The sequence below is a fragment of the Mobula birostris genome, chromosome 4 (genome assembly GCF_030028105.1).
Source record: "Mobula birostris isolate sMobBir1 chromosome 4, sMobBir1.hap1, whole genome shotgun sequence".
Taxonomy (NCBI): Eukaryota; Metazoa; Chordata; class Chondrichthyes; order Myliobatiformes; family Myliobatidae; genus Mobula; species Mobula birostris.
In genome coordinates this window covers 155,303,973-155,326,225 of record NC_092373.1, presented here as the reverse complement: position 1 = coordinate 155,326,225, position 22,253 = coordinate 155,303,973, and the positions used below count along the sequence as shown (strand labels likewise).

Below are 22,253 nucleotides of genomic sequence, written 5' to 3'. Positions count from 1 at the left end.
CACTGCTTCTTTTCCAAATCTAATTGCCATAGATGGAAAGACAGTTAAAAAAAAAAATTTGATATTGAGTCACATAGACAGAAAGTCAGGTTTATGTCCTTAGAGGTTGCTGCCAAACCTGAAGAGTCTTGATGACAATTCAGTAGATTGACGTACTGAGACTAACTGTATTTTTATATCCTATATATATTTAGTTATTTGAATTTAGGTTACTCAACTGAAATGACGAAATTCAAACCCACGTTTCTGAATCAATGCCCCAGATTTCATGCTGTCAATCTAATAATTTATCCATTAACTACCATTCTTCAATGTTGAGAATCTGTTGGTATTGGTGGAAGAACTGCGATCACTATGTTTGAGTTGATTGAGTACCAATTTAGGGTGGGACCATTGGTTACTTGGATGAAGGAGTAGACTACATGAAGAATAAGGAAGAATAAGGAAGAATAAGGTCGGAGAAGGAAGGTCATAAGACAAGGGGGCACATGGAATAAAAACTGTGCACAAAGGAATTATATGCAGTGACACAATTTGATAGGCACCTGATATGCAAATTGTTTCAGGAATGTAGGGAGGTCAAAATGGGATTTGTGTACAATGAATTCAACAGGTGCTTGATGGTTGGTACAGAGCTGGTGGGCCATGCTGTAGGACTATAAGACTTGAGATAAGAAAAACTAGTATTACTCACTCTAGGAAGCGCTGGCTGAATTTCTAAAGCAAAGCAATGGTAAACCAGCAATTCATATTATTTGATCAAATTTCTAGACTGTTAAACTCAAGGCTAAGCAACCCAAATGATAAATAGCTCTTGTAATGCAATGGGCATCACTACCTTTGGAAGTAAGAATATTACTTCAATATATTTGAAATATAGCATGTACATAATAGGTAAGTTAGCTATAAGAAATATGGGTATTACCTCTTTCTACAAGGTGGATACTGCCTACTGAAATGTAACCTGAGAGCAAAGTAGTCATGGGTTTAACTCAGTTATTTACTGTAGAAAAGCAATACTGACCTTACAGGGTAACAAAATATTTTAAAAATAGATTATAAATTGGACTTAAAGACACAAACTTTTAAAAAAAACACAATCACTTGGTTGTTATGTCCTAATTAAGGCATCTTATGAAGGGCAGTGAGATCCCTAGCTAAGGCAGATATTTGAACAAAGATCATCAGGTGAGTCTTTGGGAAGATCTGTTAAAGCAGAAAACGTGGAACACAAAAGAAGTTAGGAAGACTAATTCTCTAAAATGGAGGATATGAAGAACACATGCTTTGTCAATGATAAGTAGAGGAGAAGACCCAGTAGGTCAGAAAAAAACACATCAAGGAAGTGTACGCTGCGAGAGAAGCAGATAGGCACACAGACAGGAATTAATGTATTGGATGGTGGGGAACCAGTGGAGGCTGATAAGAACTGCAAGTTTAGTATAGCAACTCAGAAATCTAAATACACACACTCAAAGTCCTTATTAAGATTGGATTATTGTGTGTTGCAGTGGTGAGGAAGCAGAAAGATTCAAATCACAGAATCATATACAGAAGCTAGCACTGTGGCCCATCAGGTTTATGTCACCAAACACAAATATAAGCCAATCCCAGCTTTTTCTAACCACATTCCTATCCACTTCCCCAAATTCCACCATTTACGAGAATGCTGGGGGCAATCTCCAGAGGCAAATTAACGTACAAATTCACAAGTCTTATGGGGTATTGGAGGAAACCAGCACACCTGGAGTAAACACATTCAACTGTACAGAGAACATGTGACCTTCACTCAGATCAGAGGTGTGAGACAGCATCCTTCACATCTCCCATTCATCATCCCTCACTTTTGATTAAAATAATTAAAACATCCATTATTTGAATATTATTTTTAAAATAAATCTTCCACTTTGAAAATATATTTAATTTCACAGATGAATTGCTAATATAATCATCAAATCACTTTAAATAATAGAAAGAGTAACTTTATTGCAGAACAATAAACTACCCTGGATGTGGCAACAGGGACTCGGCCATCAAAGGGTAGGAGCAAGGTTACAGTGCTTGAAACTATATGCATAATTTTAATTTGTTAATTTACATTTCCCTCCCAAATCTCCAACATAAGGACTAGAGACAGGCTTCTCTCAGAACTTGTGCTCTTCATTGATGCTACTGGAGGTACAGGAGAACTAAAACTTTGATTGTCTTTCAATGTAAGGAAGGTGCTCTCTTCCTGACACTTCTTTTATGGAGACCTGCAAGTGGTTTTCAGGTAAACAACAAGCATAAATTGAATCTCCACTTGTGGCAGCAGATTGCCAGAGCAGCTCTGCGATTATTAATTGCAAAAGATAATTAATCTGCAATGGAGTAGGAAATATTGTGTTAAATACACATCTCTGCACCATCCTGACATAAACAGTACATGTAGATCGTACGCATCGTTCCTTGCACTTAAGCCTACATTAAAGGGTCAATGTAGAGATAAGTACATGTCATTCAAATACTTACTTCAGATGCTAAAGGACTAATGTAAAGGTAAGTACACTTTGTTCATTGTACTTACCCTGACACTACAGTTCCCCTTTAATGAATACTGCTCCTTTAATGGTTTAATCTGCAAATACAAGATATTTGAAAAGACTACAAAATCTTTGCTGATTATTAATTGATAAAAAACTACAAAAGTTATTATTCTAAAAATATGTATTAGCACCAGACTCTATGCCTTCTGTCATTATATGTAGAAAAATTCAAAACCGATATTCACTAGTTTAGACATTTACTACTTACAATTTTGAAAGCAATTTAAAAATATCTGGAGCTAGGTATCTGCTGCAGCAATTCCTTTGTTTCCAGTTTGGCTCTAAGAAACTTGAAGAATGATGCCTGTCCATACAACCACCCATTAAGGATGCAATCGTGATTGTTAAAGATTTGCTCTCCAAGAGTTTAAACAGTGAGCGTGGTTTTACTTTCTTCATCAGCTCTTAGCAAGCCAGCACCACATTCAGAGCTATTTGTACTCGTAAAAGGTTGGGCAGATGGTGTGCAGAGAAAAGTCTTGTAACGAAAGATGTCATAGCAAAGATTAGTGAGGTGGAAATTAAAATGAACTTGGATGCTAACTCACAGACTTAACATTTACTTCCCCAGCACATAAGCATTGAAAGAGTGAAGAAAATTTTAGGATTATATTGAATAGATTAATCTCAATGCCAAGAATAGATTATTAATTTTTAAATCTGTAGCTCGAACCAATTTGCCAAGGGAATTGTTTGTCCAGTAGATTTACCAACACAATGAGTATTATTTTCAGTTTACACCATGTATTTATCAACAAGCAACAATGTTCAGAATATCAAAAAAAAACAGGTAATACTATAGTTCTTACCTGGTTGGCTGCTGGTTCTGAGATGTCCCCACCAACACTGGGAAATTCTCGCTTGGGACTGCTATGGTATCGCTCTGCCTCTTTCACTTGCACTAATTGCTCATCAAGGGCTTCCTTCTGCAGAATTAGCTTCTGTGTGTGGCCTGCTTGAACCCCAAGATCCTTTTCCAGGGCAAGGATGACTCTGTCTTTGCCCTTAATCTCATCCATCTGGGAAAAAAAAACAAAGCTGGTGTACAACTTTCAAAACACCACCACTGGCACTCCGAAGCAAAGGAAAAAAATTAAATACTCATCATGCATCATGAGTTTAAAATCAAGGAGAATTTTAATTTGTGTTTGCAACCTATTTTTCTCTCTTTCCTATTTCTGAGGATGGATTGTGGTTTAACCATTTTTCCTTTCCATAGATGACCAATTCCATCATTTTCTGATTGATTTTATTTCAGATTTCCAGCATCTGTAGTTTTTATGGTGATTAAAGAAGTTTCATTTGACTATTCAGAAGATCCAATGATTTACCACAGTGTGGCATTTTATTTCCTTTTTAGACAGCTTAGTTTTCCCCTATCCATTCCCTCTACCTTGTCATTGCTTCCCATGTGTTTCTTGCTTGGGAGGGTAAGTTGTGGATGTGCTCCCAGCTGCATCCCATCTCTCCCACCATCAACACTGCAATCCAAGTATGAAAAATAAAGTGTTTGAACTTCCTTCCCTGACACATAGACCAGAAATTGTCTTTCGTTTAGCATCTACCTTTATCGTAGGATTGAGTCCAGGAACTCATCTCAGCATGATTCAATAAGACAGATCTTCCAATTCATTACACTTAGTAAATGTCCAAATGCAGGGAGTGAAAAGGAAGAATCAGCTTCCTTTATTGTTCTGCCCTTTATTGTTTTGAATCCAGCAGGTAAATAATTTCCCTTCAGGGGAACAGCCTCAGCTTCTCCAAACTATCCACACAAATGAAATCTCACATCCCCATAACCACTCCATTGATTATATTTTGCTCACAGATTAGAATTTTCACATCCATCTCATTGTAGTTTAACCAGAATTGATGCAATTTCCTAGCAACAGCAAAATTAGTGCTTTATAGAGGTTCAACAGAATTTCCTTGCTTTTGATCACTAAGATCTTTTGGTCTATTTTTTAATAATTTTCATAGCTTAACCTGCCACTTTCAAATATTTTTGTACGTAACTACTGAGATCTCGGTGTTCTCCTACTCCTTTCAGAATTATACCCTTTATATTACACAGTCTTTCCTCAAACTATTGCTTCTTCTGTTATATTTGATTTACTATGTCTTCCTCTTCGATCACCCTGTGTATATTCTCTTTATCTATTTCTAAACTATGCACAATTCCAAGTTTTCTGTCTTCTGCATATTCTGGAAGGTGCCTTGTACACACTAGTTCCCAGACATGAATACCTATGAGGAACAGCAGTACTAGCCCTTGGGAAACACTGTTTACCTTTTTCCAGCCTGAAAAGCAGCCATTCATCATGACTCACTGCTGACATTAAGCCAATTTCACAACAGTGCTGCCTCAGCTACTTTTTATAACACAAGCTTCAACTTCAATGATCAGCATATTACATAGCACTTTATCAAATACATTTTGAAAGTCCGTAAACACGTGCACAACATTAACTGCATTGTTCTTCATCAATTGTTAACCCAACAAATACATTTTCAAACACACGAGAAATCTGCAGATGCTGAAAATCCAGAGCAACATGCACAAAAAGCTGGAGGAACTCGGAAGGGCAGGCAACATCTATGGAGACCGTTCAGGACTGGAAAGGAAGGGAGAAGATGCCTGAATAAGGAGGTGAGGGCAGGGGAAGCAGGACAAGCTCTAAGATGATAGGTGAAGCAAGTGGGTGGAGGAGGGATGATGAAGTAAGAAGCTGGGAGGTGATTGATGGAAAAGGTAGAGGGCTAGAGAAGAATGAATTTGATAGGACAGGAGAGTGAACCTTAAAAGAAGGCACACTGGATATGGGGCACCAGGGGGAAGTGATAGGCAGCTGAGGCGATGGGGTCTGAGTGGGGAATTGAAGAGGGAAGGGGAGTGAGAAACCATAATTACTGGAAGTTGGAGAAATCAAGTTGGAAAAATTAATTTTCAAGTTGGTTAAGCATGATTCAATTTTAACAAATTCAGTTTGTTCAAATGACTATTGATTTGCTCCAGATCAGTATTTTTAAGTAGATTCACTACTGCCATGGTTACACTGACTCAGTTTTTCATTTCTTTTTAAAAAATAGTGAAAGATCTTCAATCTGTAATCTAACACCCCCACTTACCTGAGAATGATTAGAAGAGTACTTACGAGCATCTCTGAAACTTCCACCCTCATTCCCCTCAGCAACTAAGGATGCACTCCATTGCCATCTACTGATTTAGTAACATTAGGTACAGCCAGCTATTCCAATGCAAGTGCTTTATGATTTCTTTTACTTCTCCAGTATCTAAATCTCCTCCACTTTTATTATAACTTTCCTCATATTACTTTCGTTGGTAAAAATCTCTGCCATTACATCATTGGCCCAATATGTGGAAGTACTTTGTCCCGTCCATGTGGACAAATCATTCAAACATTAAAAAGTATTCAGAAACATCAAAGGATTGCTAGCCTTTATTTTAAGAGAATTATGGTTCAAAAATGAGAAGATGATGCTTCAACCAAAAAGAATTTGATTAGAATCCATCTGCAGTTGAGAAGGTTCTGGTTTTGACCACTCCTCTTAGGGATTTACTGCTCTTTACAGGAATAAATCCAGAGAAGCACTAAGTCAGGAGTTGGGTGAGCTTTAACCATCCACCCATCCAATACTTTGTTAAAATTTAAATGTGAGTGTACCTTGCTTAAGAAGTTACTCAACTTCTTTGTACAAGTCATTCTTTCTTTGTTACCTAGAAAGCATGTGGTATTCCTCCTTATGGAATCCTGGTGGACTGAAATAGTAATGGCTGCTGTAGTTAACCTGAATTTGTAAACTTCCAATTTCTACTAAAAGCAACCTCTTCAATATACTTACACACATGGAAAGCAAAGTTTATCTTTGGTAGGGTTTCAGGAAGATTCTTTTAAATTACAAGATGACCAGCTACAAAAGAAAACTCATAATCAATTTTGTAAAGAAAGCATTTGTATACTGTATATTGATAACCCTAAATTTAACCATTTCACTAATTCACGGTGTAACATATAGCTGCCAAAACATCATGCTCTGAAATTCAGATTGTTTTCAGTAAATATTGGTCAGGTTGTATGGCCTTGACAAACAGCATCTCATTCTACAGTCTAGTTTAATTTTCTTAACTGGGTAATGATCCTGGTAAGCTAACTAGAAAAGCATCCAGTAGCATAGTTTAATAACATGTAAGTTCTAAACAATAGTTGGTTTAGTCAACAGTGTCAGATGGGCTGTCTTTTTGATAAAGTGTGCATGCTATACTTTAATGTCTCTATTGCATATTTCAGGCTGAGAAACAAAGCTGATACTAGATCCTGACTTCTCATTAAATCTAGTTGGGGCTTCAATTGAAATTTGAAGGTTAAGTTCCTTCAAAACTTTTTCTTAAGTTACTACAGTGAAAGTGAATGTCAGTTATTAAATTGCATCTAAAATGGTAATGCCATCTTTAACATCTGAACACTCAGTCATCCATTGCCACTGGTATTTCTATTATACCATTGTGTTTTTTTTAAATCTCTACCTGATCTTGATCGGTAAAGGTGTCAAAGGTTATGGGGAGAAAGCAGGAGAATGGGGTTGAGGGGATGTAACATGCAGGGTTAACTGGTCAGAAGCACTTCTGCCATGTGGGTCACTGATTGGCCCTTTTGAAGGATGCGGCAGCTCTCTCCCATGAACTGGATTTCACAGCATGGCACTGGCTTCTGCTTCTGGGCACCCAGGGGTTCAAAAATACAGCATACAAGAGCCTTGTTCTCTTTTCGCTAGGGCCTCCCCTTCAGATTGAGTCGTGACTGAGGCTGAAGGACCATTGGGAAAGTGTGCTGCAAAAGGAGGGCCTGTGCACATACTTAGTTAGGTACCTGTTTTTTGAATGGCTAATGTAACTTGTGGGGACCTAACAAAGTACCTGTCTGAATTAGAAGTGCAATTGAACATTTACTGTCGTAGTTTTATATCCCTTGATGAAGGCCCTGCAAAGGGTGTTGATTGGCCTCCAGAAGCAGCAGGGTTTGGGCAGTGGGTGGCGCCCTCCCACCCCATTCATGAATGGATGGGGTCAGGGCTCCCAGCGAATATGTCAGTGGTGCTTTACTGGCCAGCGAGCTTGAGGCCCTGCTTCCCTGGTGCATTGGGCAAAAGGGAATGTGGACACCGGTGCCAAGCATACTATCACTCCATGTAACCCCGACTGTTCATGGGGGTCGCAGGACTATGATAAAGGGCTTAGGTCATTCCGTTCTTCCTGCCCAGGAGGTTATCCTGCAGGTGGCCATCGGACCAGGTCTTGATGGCAGCATCTCCCGAGTGCATTCAGGGTATGAATGTGCTGTGGGATTTTTTAGTTAAGTTAAAGTCTGTCACGAGCCTTTGGCCCATCAGGCCGGTGCTTATGCCAGTTTCCCGTGCTGTGCGATAGATCCCTACAAACAAGTAAGGGTCATTTTACATTTGGGGGCAGCTTGGGAGAAGGTACTGGTGGGATTGGCCAAATGGGAGCCTTGGGTGATTCCACTCCCCTCGAGGGTGGACAACACCAAACAGTACCATATCCTGGGAGGCACCAAAGAGATTCGGGAGACTGTAGAAGCCCTTTTGTGGGAAGGAATTCCTTCGCCTTGCCACCTCCCCCTGTAACAGCCTGCATTTCATGGGTGCTTCACATCCATTACTCCCTGCAGGTGGTGAGGCCGACTGAGCACGTGAATAGGTTCTGGAGCAACAGATTAAGCTGTTGACCCCCACCTCACACCCTCCAGGGATCTCAGGGTGTGCTGCAGCCAGAGGTGGACTACTGAACACTGACCAGCGAGTCCGGCTGGGTCCCCGATGTCCCAGTGTTGGACCCTCGAAAGCTAGAGGAGGTAGAGTTGGATGAAGCCAGGTGGAGGAGAACGGGGGCGAGGGGGGTAAAGCTGAGAGTTAGGAGACTAGGGAGTGATAGTTGGAAACAGTGAAGGATAAAAGAAAGGGTGGAAAAAACTCAGATGGAGAGAGTGGAGGGTAACGTTAAGAAGTTGGAGGGTGATAACCAATTAGCTCATCATCCCTCACTCCAACCATATCTTCCTATCATCCCTCAGCTCCTGCTTCACCCTCTCCTCTCTTAATACTGAAAATCCTCTCTCTACACTCTCAGTTTGTTTTCTATTCTCATACTCTAAGCATTTCTGGAAAAGTAGACACCAACCCACCCAGCACTTATTATAAAAATGCATTTCTTTTTAGGAATTTTTAAAAGGACAGCTCCTCCTGCTCCTTAAAAAACACAAAATGCTGGCATCAAGTAGCTATAACTTTACAATTTTTTTATATATATGGGACAAGATGCAAAAGTACTTCTGGGTCTAAACAATCAGAAAATCAAGGATCTTTGCACATTTAAACTTTCTTGGAAGTGGAGATTATCATTCAAAAGATTCCCGCAGTAAAGGTCAGAAATATACAGTATATTGTTCGAATTTGTCAAGTAAGTAACAATGCACGTATGGAAGCCTAAAAAAAAGAGCACTAAGTTATCATCTTTTTAGTTGGTTTCTTTGGTTGAGCAATAATATAACAACAAATAATCTGCTGGAAGACAGTGGGTCAAGCAACATCTGTGGGAGGTAAGGAACTGTCAGTGTTTGGGTCAAAATCCTCAAATATGTAACCTCTTCAATGCTTATTGACTTCTGAATACTTATAAAATGTATCAAACAGATTGATGCATCTCTCTCTCACACTTCTACAGACAAGCTACAGGAAGTACCCTAAAAGGTTTCATCTCAGTCTGCTATGGCAGCTGCTCTGATCTGGGCTGTTTGAACCTGCAGAGAATGGTAAACACAGTCCACAATAGGCTCAGTACATCAATCTATACAGTACATTGCGTCAGTAAGTCAAACAGTATTATCAACAGTGCCTGTCACCCTGGCCATTGCTTTTTCTCTCTTCTACCTCATAGGAGAAGATACAGGAGTTTGAAAGACTAGACAATCAGGCTAAAGACAGCTTCTTCCCCACTACTATCAGACTTCTGAACCAATCATCCTCTTTCATATCCCCTCCCTAGTGCTACAGTTACCTTCATGAACCCTTAATCCTACATCTTCTGTATTGTCTCTTAGTAATTCCTTTCCCACGACTTCTGTTTTGCAATACTATGCACCATTCCGTTGTCTTGCTCTCATCGCTGTATGTATTGCTTGATTAATTATTACCGTGTATAGTGTTTACTCTGAACTTCATACAACCAAGGAATTTTTTTGCATCTTGATGTAAATGATGATGAAACACCACCTACCTTGGTGAAAGCTACAGTTCAAGTGGAGGCCTACTAATGGACCTAGGAGTGATGGGTAAAACCCAGTGGAAGGCTCAGCAGTGGGCTAATCTACCTGACAGCAGGTTACTGCTACCCCTCGGGGTTCCTTTGTAAAACCAAGTACTCCAGGACCTGGACCCTCAGGTAAACTAGCAGATCTCCAGGTGGAGGAGCCTATTTTATCTGGTAGATGGCTCTCCTAACCTGTAACTCCTGTTGTGGTTAGTCTCCATACCTGTCATTCTGTTGATGGGCTTGGCAAGGGAAGGAATGTTCAGACATGTGGTCACTTTGCCCTCCAATTGGTGTGGTCAAGGGACAGAGCAGTTGCCCTGTTGTCCCAAAGCCATTCCCTAAACAGATTGTGGTAATTAGGGTTGTGCTCTGCACACACCTAACCAAGTGTTGAAAGATGCGATTAGGATGGATAACCTTTCTTTGAACAGGACAGAGACAATGGGTTTGATGTCTTCCTGCTATGTCATGAATTTTCTGTCATTTTATGATGAAAGGACTTCTGGGTCAGGAGATATGCGTGCTGCACAGCTAGATGCTGATCATCTTTGGAAAGAAAATTACTCAGATTATCACTAGTATAACTGAGTAGTTCCACCTCTTGTAATCCGTCAGACCTTGACCAATAACCTCCAGACAATTCCTTTCACTAAATGTCAGAATTAAATGGCTGGATGCTTTTCACTCTGGTAAATTAATCTTGCTGCACAGGCTTCAATTTTCTGCTTGCAAAGTCACTCAGCAGTGGTAAAAGATTATAGTCTACTGATACGACAAAATAAAAATCGTAACAACCTTGTCTTCTCTCCAAAGAGGATTAGAGCTTTGCTCATCTTGTATCCCTAAAGTATCGTACAACAAATATTTATCACAGTACTTAGCCTATAAATGGCAAAAATATTTCGCTTGCAGGCTAACAATGTAGTTAGCACAATGCTATTACAGCTCATGGCATCGGAGTTTGAAGTTCAGTCATGGTGTCCTCTGTAAGGAAATTGTACATCCTTCCCATGGAATGTGTGGGTTTCTTCCAGGTGCCCCAGTTTCCTTCCACAGTCCAAAGATGTACTGGTTAGCAGGATAATTGGTCATTGTAAATTGTCCTATGATTATGCTAGAGTTAAATCATGGGTTGTTGGTGGCAGGGCTTAAAGGGTCAGAAGAGGCTATTCTGTGCTGGATCGTTAAATAAAATAAACAAAAATAAATAACAAAATTGGATTTGAAAGTTTTAAGCAAACCACTAGAGTGCAGATTTACAATTCCTGGTTGCTGCTTCCTTTATTGTACTCTATCTTTTAATATCAAGCTCAAATATAATAGCAATTCCAACAATACTGGTTGGAAAGAAGGGCTTGTGAAATGAGAAGAATCCAGTTGGAACAGAAGTGGAATAGTGAGTTGGTAGTAGGACATTTATGATTAAAGGTCCTTAGGAGGTAGATCAGTAGGTCGGAAGGTGGTGGGGATAAATAGGTTTTGGGCCAATCATGAAAGGAGTTGGTTGGTGGGTGAGCTTGAGGTCTGGCTGTACAGAGGTTGGTTGGGAGATAGGGTAAGGGCCTGAGTGAGTGGAGCACAATGAAGATATGATGTGTAATATATTGGTAACATGGTGGTGGGTGGGGGAGAGAAGGAACATGTAGCTGCCTCAGGTTTGTCCAATAATGGTCACGCTAGATGCCTTCACCAATTTTCCCTTAAATATCCAAAAGGATTTTTTCATGTGGGCTAGTGTAATGTAAGAACAGATATCATGGAAAATACATGAAATTCATAGGTGTAACTCTAGCTGAGAATTCCCTAAGTTCTATTTTTACATAACTTCCCAAAATGTAATTCTTGCAACCCTCCAAAGAACATTTTCAAATAATAGTGCTGAAATAATTAATTGTTTAATCTAATTTCCAGTCGAACTACTTTCTTTTTGTGACCATTAAATTTTATTGCAATGCAGCCACATCATCACTGGCTGTGTTATTCACTAAGCTAATAAATGACTGATGTTATCAAGTGGTTTATGTTGGATTTCAGAGTCTTTCCCTTAAGGGAGGATCTTACATTTGAAAAGTGCAATGTGAGTTGTTGCAGACTGTACATCAAAGTACATGAAGGCACATCCGAAGCACAAATCCCCCACCATTGAGGACATCTACAAGTGGCATTGCCTCAAGGTGGTGACATCCCTCACTAAGGATCCTCACCCTTCTGGGACATGCCCTCTTCTCATCACTACTGTCAAGGAGGAGGCACAGAGTCCTGAAGACTTATGCTCAACAACTCAGAGTCAGCTTCTTCCATTACACCATCAGATTTCTGAACAGTCCATAAACTGATGAACACTGCCTCATTATTCCTTTTACTTACGTTATTTAATTTTGCATTTTGTAGTAACTTTGTCTTTCATAGTCATACTTTATTGAAACCTGGGGAAATTGGTTTTCGTTACAGTTGCACCATAAATAATTAGATAGTAATAAAACCATAAACAGTTAAATAGTAATATGTAAATTATGCCAGGAAATAAGTTCAGGACCAGCCTATTGGCTCAGGGTGTCTGACCCTCCAAGGGAGGAGTTGTAAAGTTTGATGGCCACATGCAGGAATGACTTCCTATGACGCTCTGTGTTGCATCTCAGTGGAATGAGTCTCTGGCTGAATGTACTCCTGTGCCCACCCAGTACATTATGTAGTGGATGGGAGGCATTGACCAAGATGGCATGCAACTTGGACAGCATCCTCTTTTCAGACACCACTGTCAGAGAGTCCAGTTCCATTCCCACAACATCACTGGCCTACTGCTGCTGCAAAACAATAATATTTATATCATCTAAATCAGTGATAATAAATCTGATTCTGATACTATAATTGATTACTAATTTTATATTATTGGCTGACTGAAAATAATTCAAAAATTTTAAAAGCCCAAACAATTCAAAAACAACTCCTCAAAATCAATCTAATGGTGATTCAGTATTACATCAAATTTTAATGATTTGATCTAACCTAAAACACAGCTATCTAAATGGCATCCATTGCAGAAAGATGCAGCTTCCTCATGTGTTACGGTACCTAATCAAAAGAGTGTTTATTCTGATGAAGCGTTGAGTACCCAAAGCATTATCTGTTTCTCTTCCACAGATGCTGCCTGACTTACTCAGTGTTTCCAGCATCTACAGTCTTTTGATTTTCTATTTAGGTGCTGGTTCTTCTAATGCTACCAAACACTACAAATATAATAAATAACATTTTAACTGGATCAATTTTGATTTCCTCAATCTTTTGCAACACCAAAATATCTCATCTAATTGTCCATAGCAATCATGTCTATTTCTCCAACCCTAGCCTCCTGTACACCAACATTTTTCTTTTGCGTCCTGTAACTCAGTAGTCCTCAACCTCCGGGCCATGGACTGATACTGGGCCGCGAAGCATGCAGGGGTACAGTGGTAGCCAAAGTGCACCCAGCACATCTTTAAGAAGAAAGCCAAAATAAACAAGCTAATTAGTTAGGTGCTGCCCGGCACGTAAATGTCGGCCCAGATCAGAGGCGATTGTCGATTTCACTTGCTCTACACAATGTTCACTCCTCTTTCCAGGGCGCTGGAGCCTTTAGCTGTTCCATTGTTTGGTCAATTTAAACGCCAGCTCAGACAGACTGAAAAGACAGGGCCGACGGGATCAAGGTGACGTGTTGAATCTACACAAACTTCTAATAATGTATAGACGCTGCCGTGCTTTCTTTGTAATGACAGTTACGTGCTGGTCCCAGGACAGATCCTCTGACACTTCAGAGCGAGAAACGTCGATCCTTAACGCCAAAGAATGAAGACTGGCTTCTGGGCGGCACCTAATTAATTAGCTTGTTTATTTCGGCTTTTTTCTTAAAGATGTGCTGGGTGCACTCCGGCTACCGCTGCACCCCTGCATGCTTCATGGCCCGGTATCGGTCCGCAGCCTGAAAGTTGGGGACCACTGCCGTAACTCATCAATGTCATCAGCTTTGAAACCAACTTCCACCCTGCTCTCAGATTCATTTGGTCCATTTCCAACTACTCTTTCTTAATCTCTCTGTCTCTATCTCAGGAGGCAGAGTATCTAGTGACATTTATTACAAGCCTGCTGTGAGACTATACCTACTCCCACCCTGCCACTTGCAAGGACACAAATCCTTTCAATTTCTCCATCTCATTTTCAACGCTCTCAGTGTGTCCTCTTCTACGTAGGTGAGACCAAGTGCAGACTAGTCCATCCCTTTGCTGAGCACCTGCACTCTCTCTGCCGCAGCCATCTGGGGTTCCCAGTTGCCAGCCATTTTAGTTCCCCTCCCCATTCCCACACCAACCTGTCTGTGAGGCCAAGTACAAACCGCTCGTATTCTGCATGGGTACTTCACGACCTGACCGCATAAACTTTGAATTCTCCAATCTCAGGTACAGAGCACCTACTATGTCCCTTTCCTCTCTCCTCCTGATCTCCTACACAGACCTCAGCCATGTATCACCCTATTTCTTTTTCCTGTCTACTGTTCCCATCTGCCCACTCCACCTCCTTTACCACCTTTTCTTCCCATCAGATTCTATCTGCAGCCCACTTGTTGCTTCATCTATTGCCTCCAAGTTTCTTGCACGATTTACACTCTTCCCTTCATCCAACTTTCATCTCTCCTTAGCTGGATCCACCTACCACTTGCCAGGTCTTGCTCTACCTCTTTCCTTCACCTCTTTATACTGCCTACCACCTCACGATCTTTCGGTCCAGATGAAGGGTTTCCACCCAAAACACCAACTATTAACTTAAAGTACTTCCACAGATGCTGCCTGACCCATAGAAATTCTCCACTTTTTGCTCCAAATTCCTGCATCCATAGTCTCTTGTCCTGTGTGTAGTCTGACTCTCTGGACATGTTCCAGAATGCTGGAACCACAGCAAATTACACAATTATAGTAGCTTAACCTGCTCTCACCTGACATATTCCCTTATCCTCTTGCAGAAGTGAGCTAGATGGGGGCTGCTTGACCTGCTTAGCTTTACCAGCATCTTCCATTATCTGGTTTTATTTCAGGTGACTCAGTTTGGCTAGTACTATTCCAACACCATGGGCTGAATGGCCTGTACAGTACAGCACTATTCTACATTCAATTCATTTAACCTCAGACTACTGACCACGTCCACAACTTTACCATTAATGTCACATTATACAGACCGAAGTGCTAATGTGCTGCTAACTGATGCTATACTATCAACACCTTCGCTTTGTCCTAACTACTCATCCCCACCTTCTCTCCTGCTGAAAACTAACTTGCATCTCTTTCCCAATTCAGACAAAAATTTACAGACATTGAATATTTCTCTTTCTGCTTCCAGTGTTGAGTATTTGTAGTATTTTCTGATTCAGTTTCAGGTTTTCAGTATTTGCAATTATTTTAAATTTTCATGTCTTGTACATTTTCATGTCTCATTTTTCCTGGTGACATCTTCACTCATTTGGTTTCAAGGCTATGGAAACCTTCCTTATGTCCCTCTATATATCCCAACTGCCAAATCCTTTAAGTTCCATCACTATAATACAACTTTTAGTTATCGTTCCCCCTCCTGTCTAGCAATATCTTTTAATAGGCATTTCAAAGTTGAGGGCAATAAATGCAAGTTATTGCTTAATTATTTTCTTTGAAAACGTCAGCAGTGTGTGACTTGCCTTTATCTGTTTAAACTCCTCACTTTGTAAGGTAAGGAGACAAAATGGCATTTACTTTTTTATGCTGGGGTTGCTCCACTAACAAATTATTGGTGAGACCAATATTACTGAAAGTGATTTAACAATCTATGAAAAACATGAGTAGCTTCTTGGCTGGAGGAAAAAAAGTTAGGCATTGAATAACACTAAAGAATCCATCTCCTACAGAGAAAAAATTATCTCCTAATTTTTTTTGTCTTTATCTGTTTCTGACTAGATGTCAATGTCAAACAAATAGCCAATAAGGAAAATGTAAAACACAAAAACTATACCAAGTATTTTGGCACAGTAATATTGCAGGTATCTGAGAAAGGAGCTGCTTTTTAAGAATTTATTTTCCAATTATAAATCTATTACAATGAAGAACATGGCATGCCCCGAGGACTGATTTCAGACTATGAATTATGGAAGATGATAATTGTCTCACTAAAGGTGTGAGAACAGATGCATTTTTTAATGAATTCCTGTCACTTTTTGCAGCACTTGCATTGAGATTACACTTCTTCCAAGCAAAGGTTAAATGGGTGCAAATTATATTTTATTTCCAATGAAACTGACTAGAACATTTTTAATTGTTGATATATTTACCATATTAAAACTCTGCTGTTTCATCAAAATTTTAATTTATGGATTTAATTTTAGGACCCAATTTTTAATTACTTGAAATGCTAATCTCACAAATCCATTAACAGTTTTTGCGATCTTTGTTGATGCAACAAACATAGGATCAGCAAAATCAAATGAACACCAATTTTTTTAAACATACTATTTTTACTGTGAAAATACTTTAAATGTCAGGTCTTATCAAAGGAGATGTAATACACACAAAATGCTGGAGGAACTCAGCAGGCCAGGTAGCATCTATGGGAAAAAGCACAGTCAACGTTTCGGGTCGAAACCCTTTGGCAGGAAAGGAGATGTAGCTAGGTTTTTAAACAACGTACCAAGTTGCAGTTACTGCTGAACGCCATCCTCTGATGCCAAAAGAATAACTTTACAAAGTGGACTCTTATTCCTTCAGGACAATTGAAATCCTTTGACATCTAGAAGAACTGCTTTGAATTTGAGTAAATCATAAGCTAATATTTCACCTTCTCATTTAATTCACTACGTTATGTCCCAACCATAATGTTACTTTTTTCTTTCTCATCTGTGAAATCTGCTTGGCTAATTGGCAGGCATGATACCTGCAATATTACAATGCATTAATAGTGACAAATTTAAAACTGTATTGTAATGGATGAAAGCCCCCCTCTAGTACCCACTAACTTTGAGAAATATTGCCTCAAGGTTCAGAAGGAATCATTCATAAAGCCACTAGCAAAATAATCTAGCACAACATAACATCTGCCACACTCACAACATGCTGGAGGAACTCAGCAGGTCGGGCAGCATCCGTGGAAACGATCAGTCTACATTTCAGACAACAGGCAGTAACATCTGCCACTTGTCCAACGTGTCACAGAATCTGCAGGGAAGTTACATGACCAAACACACCCGCCATTGAAAGTGCACAAAAGCTATTTTGCATCTCTTCAGAGATTTATAAAAGAATATAAAATCAAGTGCTCAGACAGATCCCTCCGTGATCCTGAACAGAAAGACCTCTTTTGCATCCTTTCGATGCAGATATTAGCTGAATTTGCCACTGAAAATTCATTTCCAAAATTGCTTCATTTCTGGACAGGGCAGAAAATGTGGCATTGATCAGCATGCCAGTACCTTCACATTCAGAAGAATCAATGGCTCCATGTGTTGGATTATATTATTTCATGCCACAGATAAGCAGATATTGCACCCAATTTGTACTGTCTCAGTACTTTTACATTTGTGTACGGTAGCACTTACTTTTTATTCGCAGTTATTTTGTAAATAACACTATTCTTTGCATTTCTGGTCAGATGCTAACTGCATGTCATTGGCTTTGTATCTGTACTTGGCACAATGACAATAAAGTTGAATCTAATCTAATCTAATACCTTTGCAGTCCTGAGCAAGGAGAGAAATTCTAAGTTAGAATATAAAGCAACAATTGTTCTCCCTACCTGACCTTCCTCTCCTCTCCTAGGGTAGAAACCACAGAAGAATTTGAACCGTAGAAACAACCTTGTGCTAATAAAAAATCAAGTTATATTATGTCTCATTACAAAATCAGATTTGAAGGAATATAATTGGAAAGCAAGTTCAACGTGCCTTTTGACAGCTGGTGATGCACCAAATCTATTCTTGCTCCCTATCTGATCAATTAATCCTTTTGGATAGTGCGAGTCAATTAAAATTACTACCTTGATGTTATCTTCCTTCACACACCATGCCCAACGTCTTTGAAATATGTATTTAAAAATACCAATATTGCCAGAAGCTCAATGGTCTCCAGACCTATTACATCATATTGTGAAGAAAAAATTGCATTTGGAGTTGTAAATTTGAACAGATGCTTGGCTAATATTAACAGCTGACTCACTGTATCATCGCTTTCACTGCAGGAACAGGGTAAATATTTTTTGCTGTCTGTTTATTTAGGAGCTGCTAAGTTTCTCAGATAAAGAATGAGTTATGTAAAAGCATCATTCATAAGAGTGTGGCAACCTTTATAATTAATTGCACCAGAATGAGAAACAAGTTTGTTACCACTGCCTATAAAAAGTATTCACCCCCCCCTTGGAAGTTTTCATGTTTTACTATTTTACAACATTGAATCACAGTGGATTTAATACGGCTTTTTTGACACAGATTAACAGAAATAACTCTTTCATGTCAAAATGAAAACAAAGTTCTACAAATTGGTCTAAATTTATTGCAACCATCAAATACAAAATAATTGATTGCGTAATTACTCACCCCATTCAAGGTAGTATTTAGTAGATGCACCTTTGGTAGCAATTATAGACTTGAGTCTGTGTGGATAGGTCTCTATCAGCTTTGCACATCTGGACACTGAAATTGTTCCCCATTCTTCTTTATAAAACTGCTCAAGCTCTGTCAGATTGCATGGGGATTAAGAGTGAACAGCTCTTTTCAAGTCCAGCCGCAAATCCTCAGTTGGATTGAGGTCTGGACTCTGAATTGCCATTCTAGGACATTAACTTTGTTGTTTTTAAGCCATTCCTGTGTAGCTTTAGCTTTATGCTTGGCGCCATCGTCTTGCTGGAAAGCAAATCTTTTCCCTAGTCACAGTCCTCTTGCAGACTGCATCAGGTTTTCCTCCAGGATTCCCCTGTATTTTGCTGCATTCATCTTACCATCTGCCTTCACGAGGCTTCCAGGGCATGCTGCAGTGAAGCATCCCTACAACATGATGCAGCCACCACCATGCTTCATGGTCGGGATGGTTTTTTTTTGATGATGTGCAGTGTTTGGCTTAAGCCAAACATAGCTTTTAGTCTGATGGCCAAAAAGCTCAATTTTGGTTTCATCAGACCACAGACTCTAAACCAGCTGACTTCAGAGTCTCCAACATGCCTTCAGGCATACTCTAGCTGAGATTTTATGTGATTTTTTTTCAACAGTGGCTTTCCCTTTGCCACTCTCCCATAAACTCGCAACTGGTGAGACACTCGGGCAACAGTTATGCAGAGTCTCTGCATCTCAGCCACTGAAGCTTGTAACTCTTCATAGGTCTCTTGGTGACCTCCCTCACTAGTTCCCTTCTTGCACGGTCACTCAGTTTTTGATGACGGCCTGCTCTAGGCAGATGTACAGCTGCACCATGTTCTTTCCACTTCTTGATGACTGACTTAACTATACTCCAAGGGATATTCAGTGACTTGGAAATTTTCTTGTATCCATCTCCTGACTTGTACTTTTCAATAACTTTGTCGCAGAGTTGCTTGGAGTATTCTTTGTCTTCATAGTATAGTTTTTGCCAGGATACTGACTCACCAGCAGCTGGACCTTCCAGATTACAGGTATATTTTTTTCTATAATCAACTGAAACACCTTGACTGCACAGGGTGATCTCCATATAACTAATTCTGTGAATTCTACAACCAATTAGCCACTGCTGATTTGGTGTGTCATGTTAAGGGGGATGAATACTTATGCAATTGATTATTTTCTGTTTTATATTTGTAATTAATTTAGATCATTTTGTAGAGATCTGTTTTCATTTTGACACAAAAGTGATCAGTGTCAAAAAAGCCAAATTAAATCCACTGTGATTCAATGCTGTAGAACAGTAAAACACATAAACTTCCAAGGGAGTAAATTTTTATAGGCATTGTATGTCATGAGATTTGCTATTTTATGGTAGCAATACAATACCTAAGTTAGAAAAATAACTTAACTTTTTTAAAAAATGAATAAATAGTGCAAAGAAAAGAGTTAATAATTTACAGGTTGATGGACCATTCAGGGATCTCATGGAGAAGAGGAAGAAGCTGTTCCTAAGTTGTTGAGTGTGTGTCTTAAGGCTCCTGCACATCTTCCCCAATAGTAGTACTAAGAAGAGGATATACTGTACCCTGTATGGTAATCCTTCATTATGGATGCCACCTTCTTGAGGCATCACTCTTTGAAGATGTCCTCGATGCTGGGGAGGCTAGTTCCCATGATGGAGCTGGCTGAGTTTGCAACACTCTGCAGCCTTTTTCCAATCCTTTGCAATGGCACCTCCATACCAGAAGTTGACGCAACCAGTAAGAAAGCTTACCACAGTACTTCTGTGGAAATTTGCTAGAGTCTTTGGTGACATACAAATCTCCGCAAACTCCTAATGAAATATAACCAATAGACTCTGGACAGATATTCAGAAATATTGACTCCTAGTAATTTGAAGCTACTCACTTTTCCACTGCTCACCCCTCAATGAGGACTGATGTGTGTTCTCCCAACTTCCCCTTCCTGAAATCCTCAATCAATTCCTTGGTCTGACTGACACTGAGGGTAAGGTCATTGTTGTGACACCACTCGATCGATTTCACTCCCGTACGTCTCCTTGTTACCATCTGAGATTTTGCTAACAGTTGTGTCATCCGCAAAATTAAAGGTGATATTTTAGCTGTGCCTAGCCCCTGTGTTATGAATGCAGAGAGAGTAGAGCACCAGGCTAAACAGGCATATGTTGATTGTCAGTGAGAAGAAAGCATTATTATTGATCCCCATTAACTGTGAAAGTTGACGATCCTCTTGCAGAGAGAGGTACAGAGGACCAAGTTTTGAAGCTGATGAGACTACACCTCGTAAGGTCATAAGACCATAGGAGTAGAATTAGACCACTTAGCCCATCAAGTTATCATGGCTGATTTCTCTGATCTCAACCCCATTTCCCTGCCTTGTCCCCATAACCATTGATGCTCTTACTAATCACGAAACTGTCAACATGTGCTTTAAATATACCCAATGATTTGGCCTCCATGGCCATCTGTGGCATTGATTTTCACAGATTCAACACCCTCTGGCAAAAGAAATTCCTCCTCATCTCTGTCCTAAATGTACGTCCTACTCTGCGGCTGTGTCCTCCGGTACTGGATTCCCCCACTACAGGAAATATCCTCTCCACATCCAGTCTATCTAGTCCTTTCAATATTTGATAGGTTTCAATTAGAAGCCCCTCGTTTTTATAAATTCCAGTGAGTACAGGCCCAGAGCCAACAAAAACTCCTTATACCTTAACCCTTTCAATCCCGGGATCATTCTCATGAACCTCCTCTGGACCCCCTCCAGCACATCATTTCTCAGATAAGCACCCAAAACTTCTCACGATACTCCAAATATGGAAGCCTCAGCATTACACCTTGCTTTTATATTCTAGTCCTCTTGAAATGAATGCAAACATTGCACTTGCCTTCCTTACACTGATTCAACCTGTAAGTTAACCTTTAGAGAGTTGACAAGTACTCAGGAGATGTTTGTGTTGAATACTGAGCTGTAATCAATAAACAGCAGCCTGATGAAGGTATTGCCGTTGCCAAGTAGTCTAAGGTTGAATGGAGAGCAGTGAGATTGCATCCTCTGTAGATCTTTGTGGCAGTATGCAAATTCTAGTGGGTTCATGTCCTTGCTTAGGCAGGAGTTAATTCTAGCCAAGATCAAGCTCACAATGCACTTTATGACAGTAGATGTGAGTACTAATTGGTGATAATCTAGCAGCCTAATAAAATCGGGAGCAAGAGAGGAAATGATTCACATGTCAGGGAGACAAAATTAAAAAGGAGCATTCGCGGTGGCCGCCCAATCAAATCAGGAGTGACAGAAAAGGTGACTCGCAAGTCAGGAAGAGAGATTTAATAAGGAGCATTCGCAGGCTTTCAACGTTTTCCAGTGGCCTAATCAAATTGTGATTCATTAGCAAGGGAAAATAAAAATAAAGTAGCTACAAGCGACGGCAATTGTTGGAGTGGACTAGTGGGGAGACTTTGGTTCAACAGGCTTGAGCAAGTTAGGTATTTAGTAAGTTTATTCTTCTTAATTCTTCATTCTTCCTCTGTTAGGGCACAGTCCGTGCAGTGAGAGTGGCTCCAGGGGCTGCGTGTGGGTGTTTTCTGCGTGGGATATGGGAATTCTCAGAAACCTCCAGCATCCAGGATAAACACATTTGCACCAAGGGCACCAAGTTGCAGATCCTCAGCTAAGGAACTGTAGC

At 39.9% G+C, this 22,253-nt stretch overlaps 1 protein-coding gene across 1 annotated transcript in view; it reads right to left on the bottom strand.

The window, feature by feature from the left end:
• LOC140196678 (janus kinase and microtubule-interacting protein 1-like) overlaps positions 1-22,253 on the bottom strand; it is a 377,821-nt gene that overhangs the window by 127,838 nt on the left and 227,730 nt on the right. Inside the window, exon 5 of the mRNA XM_072256285.1 lies at positions 3,395-3,604. Within this exon, the coding sequence (XP_072112386.1) occupies positions 3,395-3,604 (210 nt within the window). The remainder of the gene's footprint in view (positions 1-3,394; positions 3,605-22,253) is intronic.